Source organism: Trachymyrmex septentrionalis, unplaced genomic scaffold, assembly GCF_001594115.1.
Source record: "Trachymyrmex septentrionalis isolate Tsep2-gDNA-1 unplaced genomic scaffold, Tsep1.0 scaffold87, whole genome shotgun sequence".
In the NCBI taxonomy this organism is placed as follows: Eukaryota; Metazoa; Arthropoda; class Insecta; order Hymenoptera; family Formicidae; genus Trachymyrmex; species Trachymyrmex septentrionalis.
Window position 1 is genome coordinate 166,001 of NW_017306059.1, and position 9,132 is coordinate 175,132.

General features: G+C 28.5%; 3 protein-coding genes across 3 annotated transcripts in view; 2 read left to right on the forward strand and 1 right to left on the reverse strand.

The window, feature by feature from the left end:
- The window catches only part of LOC108755294 (protocadherin Fat 4-like), a 13,876-nt gene extending 11,898 nt beyond the window's left edge, over window positions 1–1,978 (forward strand). Inside the window, exons 16-18 of the mRNA XM_018498216.1 lie at window positions 162–412; window positions 714–985; window positions 1,479–1,978. Coding sequence (XP_018353718.1) covers window positions 162–412; window positions 714–985; window positions 1,479–1,568 — 613 coding nt within the window. The 3' untranslated portion in view covers window positions 1,569–1,978. The remainder of the gene's footprint in view (window positions 1–161; window positions 413–713; window positions 986–1,478) is intronic.
- A 1,095-nt stretch (window positions 1,979–3,073) lies between these two features.
- Window positions 3,074–6,152, forward strand: LOC108755343 (C-type lectin domain family 4 member A). The gene is made up of 6 exons (XM_018498273.1): window positions 3,074–3,164; window positions 4,123–4,352; window positions 4,690–4,884; window positions 5,096–5,200; window positions 5,538–5,829; window positions 5,959–6,152. Exons 2-6 carry the CDS (start codon window positions 4,277–4,279, stop codon window positions 6,116–6,118), a joined length of 828 nt encoding a protein of 275 aa, XP_018353775.1. The 5' UTR covers window positions 3,074–3,164; window positions 4,123–4,276; the 3' UTR covers window positions 6,119–6,152.
- A 581-nt stretch (window positions 6,153–6,733) lies between these two features.
- Window positions 6,734–9,132, reverse strand: part of LOC108755281 (nicotinamidase-like) — an 8,320-nt gene continuing 5,921 nt past the window's right edge. Inside the window, exons 2-4 of the mRNA XM_018498200.1 lie at window positions 8,543–8,804; window positions 7,477–7,623; window positions 6,734–7,149 (exon numbers count right to left, since the gene is read on the reverse strand). Coding sequence (XP_018353702.1) covers window positions 6,793–7,149; window positions 7,477–7,623; window positions 8,543–8,804 — 766 coding nt within the window. The 3' untranslated portion in view covers window positions 6,734–6,792. The remainder of the gene's footprint in view (window positions 7,150–7,476; window positions 7,624–8,542; window positions 8,805–9,132) is intronic.

A 9,132-nucleotide genomic window follows, 5' to 3' on the forward strand; every position in this document is an offset into this window, starting at 1 on the left:
TAGTACTGAATACTGTTATAAATATACTGTATTTTTTTTCTTTATACATTTTTCATTCTTTAGTCAAGAAATTTAGAATAAAAATATTAGAAACTTGAAGATATTTGGAAATTCTTATTAGATTAAGAGAGACAGAAAGTTTAATGTTTCTTTTTTTTAAGCAAAAGGCCAAAAAGTGGTAGTTCGGTCAGCTCTGTGGGTACTGGATATCGTGAGAAATCACCAGTTCCCTCGGCTCTAAGTCCCACTCCGCAAGTTCTAGGCGCTAACGTTCTTCAGGACGGCTTGGAAGACCCACGGAATCGGCGTCACGATATTGACGACGAGAATGATAACGTCGACAGCCGTAACGAAATCGATAATCCCGTCTTCGGAGAAACCAATGAAAGCTCGTATAGTACTACAATCAAAAGTACGTTTCTATAGGCAGCAGAAGTCAAGCAGTGCTGCACATGCTTTCTATTCTTCATGCTCGGCATAATTTAACTCGACATACTTTACTTTGAGTCTTTAACTTCTCTTTTTATCTATTAACTGATTGCCAAAAATTTCTCAATTCAATTTCTCGACACAATTACTGAAATAAAATTTCTTTTTTATTATTTTTCTTCTTTCTTATAAGCAATTTACAATTACAAAGTGTTTTCATAAAATTACAATTCTATTGTCAAAGATTTATGACATTAAGATATTCTCATCTCGTTTTTTATTAGGTATAGCCTCGGCGAGACAATTACCATTATATACTCGACATAAAGTGGCGCCCGCTCCAAATCCGCCAGCTTTATCAGCAACTTCGAATATTCCCAATATCGGTGGACTCGTGCAGAATATGAACGATCTGAGTGCTAGAACCAATCTGGATGCTGGATCTCATGACTCTTCCAATTATTCCGGAGATCCTCCAGATTCTCTCGTGCCAGCGTGGCCTGCTAGTTCAGCTTTGCCGAGGATCAAAAAGTTATCCTGGGACGACGATGATAGAGTAATTATTTTACAATAAATTTATTTGCAAAATCCAACAAATAAATAAATAAATCTATAAATATTTTATTTATTCTATATTAAATAACAAATATAGAAAAAAATCTTGTAATATTTCGTGAATTTGTTTTGTAGAAGTGTTTTAGAAATTTTGCAAATTGTTAAAAGAATTTAATTTAAATAATGTGACAATTTAAGCAACTGAAATTGTGTTCAAATCATAATATTTTTACTTATGTTAAATTGTATTGAACAATTTAAATAGAGAATAACGTTTCGTATCGCGATATGTTAACCGTTCCTATTATGTTAACCGCGATATGTTCCGTTTCCTAAAGAAATTACAATATCCTACAATATATCCTACAATTACATTGATTTGTGCAAGAGAAATAATTAAATCCAAGTTCGCCTGCAAATACATACTTCATGCAATCCTAAAGAGCAGATAGATCGAGAACACAATAGAAACAGAAGTATTTATCGTTTTTCAGACTGTGGATAGCGTCGAGGTTGCGGCGGAAACGCGAACCGGAGACAATCAAATTGGCAACGAGAGGCTTAATCTCACTGTGTACTTCTAACGATCCATTATTTTGTAAATGGAACGAATAACGACGGGAAGACTGTTGTAAGCGCTGTTTGATCAGTTCAGTTAAATAAAATCTCGTTGATGTCGAAATTCTTGAATGAACTCGAAGCATCGCAACGCGATGCGACCTTACCCGCGTATTCGGTCCACAGAGTATCTGTGCTATCTGCGCAGCATAGCATCAATTCGCATTATCCTGAATAGATTACGTCCATTATTTGCGTGATGCGACATCGATCTCTGATATTTTTATAAAGTAATCACTAAAAATAGCTAGAAATTGAACAATAGGAAAATGTTATTATACATATGATATAAAAAAATTTTAACGTTAAAACAGGAAGAAAAAAAAATTGCGAATTGAAATATGATAAGTCTGACATTCCTGTAAATCTAAGTTTGAGAAACTTGTAAATTATTAACACGTAAAAAGAAAAAATAATAAAATATTTTTTATAATTATATTATTAATGTACAAAAAATATTACGATTGTATAGTTTCGGCATACTTTTAATTGCTTTGTTAATAAAATCAATAATAAAATCAATAATTAAACCAATAATTTGACTTTCGCACGTAAACATTATTTTAATGCTTATTATTTTAAGTTTTATTACAGATTTCTAAATCGCTAATATTTCATTTTGATAAAATTACATTCAAGAAAACATTCAAGCTTAATACACGCCACAAGGATGAAAGTTTAATGCATATAAACATAAATTATAAGTTACATGATCATATTATCAGAAAGTATAATGCGAGAAAGTATAATAGCTGATCGCACGCTTCTGTCATTAAGAGGTAGATGAAGTTTCCGTGTTTGCACTTTGTTGAAACCACCGATATTCGAATGTACCGAGGAAACCGTGTCAGTAGGTTGATCTTCGCGAGTAATTACACAACGAATAAATGAACGAACATTTGCGGAATTGAAATTCATGAAAACGCAACTTTCGTTAAAAATAACAATATTAGGCATAAAATTGCTAGAAAAACAATATATTTTTTCAGGATAAAAATACCATAAAAATATATTTTTTTTAAATAAAATTTCTACTTGGACTTGTCTTTCACATTTTCTTTCTTTGCTATAAGCATTCTTTAATTATTTTTTCTAACATAAGAGAATCAATTTCTGCAATAATCAAGAAAAATAGTGTAAGCCTTTTAGACTTTCGTAATTTTTTGAACTTTTCATATCTAAAAGGCTTACACAAATTTTAATGATTAATCTATTATTATAGAAATTTTACATTTATTACCATCTCTATTATTAAAGAAATGTTAAAATAAATATGACAAATTATTCTTATATTCTTCATCAATATTCTCGTGATACTGCTATAAAATTTATATATTCCTTTGCTATCTAGTAAAACTGTTATTATAATCAGTAACTTATCAAATCCCATCTGAGGTAGACTTGCCGAAGAAAGTGACTTGACTTCTAAGGTGGGGAGAAAGTGACCTAGAGAGGTCTACGACATCGTCCTCGAATCTTTTCTTCTCAGTCTTCCGTGACGTATGATTGGGTGTGGAATATACGAGTGGTACCAAGAAGAAAATATCTTGTGAGAAGTTAAGGTATTTACATTTTCAACATATAAATTTCATATTGCTTTTGTAAAAAAATAAAAAGATATAATTAGCTTATTAAATTTTAATCTACACGTTAATTTAAATCATAATATATAAATTAAATTATATTAGAATATAATTATTCGCGCGCGTGTTTTAATATATCGAATTTATTATTTTGCTTTAATTTCTTTCAATTTACAGTATTTATATAATTTCTGTATATTTAATTAAAAGAAACGATATACTGGATATGACAGCAATGTAATAGTAAGTCCATAATTTTTAACGTATATACATCATTAGAATTTCAAGGTTAAATGTTACCAGTCAATTCTGTAAATGAGGTTGATAAAAGAGAATTCTATGACATTCCAATTCTTTACCGTTTCCGGCATTCATTATGTACCAACTTCCTTAATTTCATGCATTATACAATTACTATTACAAAAGCAACAAAATATACATACCGAAATATACATATACGACGTAAATGTTTCTAAAAAGAAAATGTTTCTCTAAATATATATCATAAAATATTTACATGCATAAATTTATCTAAAATGTTATGCTAATAAAATATTATATTATTATTTTTGTAAATCAGTAGCTTTAATAATAAGAATTAATTAGAATCAAATAATGAGGACACAGACAGGAATCAAACATAAAGAACAACGCTTCTCTCTGTAAATTATCGTAATTTTAGTTGTAAATGGAAGAATTTGTTTCTATAATATTTTAAATTACTTTGTTTTTTACTTGTCTAATACAATAATAATAATATTCAAATTTTGTTAAAAGCAAATACTTATATTCTTAAATATTCTCCTTATCTAAAAATTACTTCTTTTTAATATTACGTCGTTAAATACATCACATATGAGTGTACAATGAAATTTTGCAATATATTTGCTTACATCCGGGTATTTCCTATTTCAACATGCTGCTGTAAACTTTCCAGGAGAAAGTCAGATACATAAACATTGATTCAAGCGAAAAACGGAGCATCTTTATTTCGTTTACTTTACACTTCGTGGAAGGTGAACGCCGACCTTTCAATTTCTGTATCCAATATCTCATCTGCATATTTTTTCTTTGGTCTCAAAATCATAACAATGAGAAAGATAGCTGTGCAATTATATTCTTCAATTATACTTGTCACGTTAATAGCAATAGTCAATTTGGTATCTGGTACGTATTATGATTTACAAATACAATATTTTAATAATTTATATTAAAAAATTAAAAATAAAATTAAAGTTGTCATTATAATTATTTACTTATAAATAAAAATAATTAACAATAATGACAAAAATATACACAAAAAGTGTATAATATTTTAATAATTTATCTTTTTGTGATGTCATTATTATTATTAATCAAACTGTTACACTATTTATATTTTTGTTATTAAATTACAATATTAAATTATGAAAAGTACAATAAGACATACAAGTTTAATCCGATTATGCGATTAGATCTTTCAATACATTCAATATAATTTTATTTGTTGTGCCATCATCCTCAGCGAATTTAACGGCTGTTATGGTGAATCATGGTCCATGGACAGAAATTCTCGAAAATTGGACTACTCTTCCAAGGCACCAATTCAACAATTCTCGTGCCGCACGAGTGATGAAGATTGATGATAAGATTTTGACAGTATCTAAAATCTCCACATCAAATAAAAGAGACGTTTCTGAAACTGATCTTTACCTACTTAGTATGATTTATAAGATATTTAAAAAAATTTAAAAAAAAAGGAAATTAATTTAATAATTTAAATTTTTAATATAACTTATAAATAATTGCAACAATTACATAATTAAAGAAAAAATTTTTATAATAAAAAAAAATAATTAAAAATGAAGTAATAAAAACAAATTTTTTAATTAAAAGAATGAGATTTAGGAATCTTAAATGGAAATTTACAGGTGCTATTGAAAAATTGGTGTATAGAGTAGACTATCTAGAAAAAAGAGTAAGAAGAGCAGAAGAATTATTGTACTACGTTATTGCTGGAAATAATAAAATGAAAGGTAAAATTTCTTTAATATAAAAAAATCGATTTAAAAAATCATTTCTCTCTCTCTCTCAATATAATATATGATACATAATATATGTAATGATAATTAAGATATATATATTCTTCTTTTTATAACGTTTAAAAGAAATTAATTGTTGTAAGAAAGAAAGACAAATTTGTTATTCACAACCAGTGAGAAATGACAATGGAATAGATGTCGAATCGACGTCGATTCAATGTCAATTTGATGACTTCGATGTCGATTCAATGTCGATTCCATTGTCATTTCTCACTGAGGAGCTTAATATAGCTTTAATCTGTATCGTTTATTACGTCATCGCTTTTTTTAGAACCTTGTCCTACTAATTACACCAGAATGGGCAAAAATTGCTATCACTTCAGTAATCGTGATTTCGATTGGAAATCATCGGGTAGTCTTTGCCGTGGTATGGGTGGACATTTGGTCGAATTCAACACGGTCGAAGAGAACCAAGATGTAATCGCGGGTATAATGTCAAATTCCAAATTTAAGGGCAATAATTTCTGGACAGGTGGCTTAAATCCAGGGCTTTTATGGATTTGGGCCAACAGTGCTAGACCGGTTCAACAAGACACTAAACAGACCGTCATTGGTGATGGCAGGTTGGTATAGAACATTTTTACACAGATAAAATAGAATATCAATAGCGTACATATATTAAAGTCTTTACTTAACACGACAATTAATTCTCAACACTAAATATTTGAATTATAAATTATTTTAAATTGTAGGTGCTTGAAGTTAACTTTCAACGCATCATCGAAACTTTATTCATACAGAGGTGAAGATTGCAGCTCAAGGCAAAGATATATTTGCGAATTGACGGTCGAAGACGAATCAGCAAACAGGATCGAAAGGACAGCACGATTATTAATTGATAAAAGTGATTAGGCGCATTTTAATGGATGAAAATAACAAATCAAACACGAGGAATTATATTTATTTCGAAACATTTATAAGTATATCTGTTTAGTAATTTAATTTAAAATTTTTTTATATAAAGTATAATTACTTTTTTAATAAAAAATACAATATATTTATAGGTTCTTCTTGATAACGTATGCGTATCTAATTTTGCGTATATTTAAATAAATTGACATTTCAGTAAATTATATTATCTTTTGTAAGTATATTCATCGTTATGAAAGAATATTAATAATATTTGATGTAATGTATAATATATTAAACCATAAATTAAAGGTTTATAATTTTAAATTTCCACTTATATATATTTTCATTTCAGCATAGTACTTGCTAGTATAATGTATCATTGTATGTAAAAATTAATAAAAACAAATTCATCTTATGCTTTGTAATTATCCTCGTAAAAATTGAAATATTTAGATAAGAATTAGATAAAATTTTCTCAATAATTATAGAATTAATAACTGATAACAGAGATAAAAAGAAATAAAAATTAACAAAATAATTTTTACGTTTTTCTCTCTGTTCTATTTTAAGTGTAACTTTAGATTTTGTTAGATTTGACAAAAAATAGTCGTTATCTTTCAAGAAATATTTTTACATAATTGTGATTACTTAATGAACCTAAGAATAGGTTTTGTTTAACTTGTAATCTTCGCGGCGTGATGCGCCATCACTAGACTATGCTTGCCTTCATTCACTAAGGACAGTATGCGGTCAGAACATGCCACTAGTGCGCCATTTTCAATATATGATTTAGTCGTTGTATCATCGGGTTTTACACTACGGCAGCAATCATTAATCACAGCTACAGGATAACCCAATCGCAAACCATCCAAACACGTCTCCTTTACGCATATATCATAGGTGAGACCGCAGGCATATAAGAGCGTGACTCCAACGGTCGACAATATTTTTTCAAGTTCTGAGAGGCCTTTCGCATCTTTTTCCGCAAATGCTGAATATGATTCTTTGTCTGGATCCTGACCCTTATATACCTTAAGTATAAAAAGGGAAGAATATTCCGATTAATTAAGTAGGGTATAGATTTCTTAATATCAGATGTACATAATTTCAAAAATAAGATAATTTATAAATAGATAGATTAAAAAACTGTAGGAATTCATGCCTTCTTAAATAATTTGTAAATATGGAAGAAAGAAATAACTGCCGGAGATTTACATGATAAAGACGTCTATACAATTACTTTATATGTGATATCAATTACTATGCAGTTTTAAAGAATTAGCCTAATTAGAGAATCTTTATATGTATATATATATGACATAGCTCTCTATTCCTTTTATATAAAATTGAGCTATTACCCGTTCGGAAGAAGGCAATATTAGCAGATCTTTATGCAGTTCAGCGCCCCAAGTGTTCTTAACACAGTGTCTTGGCCAAAGTGCTTGCGTTATATGAGGTTGCAAAAAAACAACGGTGTCGAAGGGTTTCGCCATTTCCTTAGTGATCTATTTCACATTGTAGGATTATCTTAATATACATTTATTTTGGATTATAGAATTACAGGCTAAATCTACCTCGGATAAAATTTATTATTTTAATTCATAAAAAAAAAACATCAAAAATTCAAATGTGTTACCGACACAAAAATAAAAAAGTTATCTAAAGAGGACATGTTCAAGAATTTTTTAGACATTTCCATTTTATATTATACATAGTAAGAGCAAAAAGTATTCGCACAAGAAAATTTGTTATAAAAAAAAGCCTTATTTGTAGAAAATAAACATTAATTGGCAATTTTATACAATAAATACATTTTGTTCTAATATAAATAAACGAGCTTAGCACGTACTCCTGATTTTAGAAGCTAAATTTCTCGTCCGAATACTTTTTGAATATTCAAACAATACAATTTTTAATTTTCGCTTTTTTTCGGATATATTTGGTATAATTAATATATCAATCATTTTGGTATATATAATTTTAAGAAACATACAGTCTATTTTATTCTTTTTGAATAAATTGTTAATTATCCAACAAGAAATGATCGTTAATTAAACATCGAATCGACGTCAAATTGGTGTTAAAATTATCGGATTTATATCGATTCGACATCGATTTGATGATTCATTTCTCGCTGGATAATATTTACTTTTTGAAAATAAAATTTTTTTTTTTAATATTTTCTCTGTATGAATACTTTTTGTATTCACTGTACATATATAGATAGCTAAAACTAGTTTTGCATAAACTTATGATATATAAAAAAGTAGCAAAATGGATAATATAAAAAAAAAGAATAAGATTAGAATGTTAATATTAAATTTATTTTTTTATTTATTTATTCAAATTATTTTATTGAACTATTTTATTTTCTTGAATCATTTTATGGAATTATTTTTATTATTAGGCAGGATGTTTAAATACCTTAGATTTCGGATGAAGTTTGCGCATCGCCAGATTTTCAAAGAAGCTGATGTGATTCTCGGGATGCCAATCCTGTGTATATATCACTTTGTCCCAGTTACCCTCCTTCAAAAGCCGATTTATCGGTTCCACCACTTCCAACCCCTCTTGCCCAAGGCCACATTTTCGAAGTGCCAGCGTGCCATCGATAAAATCGTTCTGTACGTCGATGACTAGCAAAACATGAACGGGATTCACAATCGTATGTATCCATTTACAACAGCTACAACAAGAATTTATTTATTGTAAAAAAAAATCCGAACTTTATCTCTAAGCAATTTGCTTTTAACCAATTATTCGTACAAATAAAAATCCGAACTAAATAAAAATTCTCTCTTTGCCTTTTTTCAATCCAATTCAATAAATGATTTAGAAAATCATTTTAATTTAGAAAATCATTCATTAATTTATACATACAGGGTCTTCAAAAAGTCTGGAAACACTAAAACATTTCAAATACGATCAACTCTAGCGAAAAATATATATAAAAGCAAAGTTATAGGAAACAAACGATAGATAGGATCGAACATTATCCAAATGAAACATTGAAA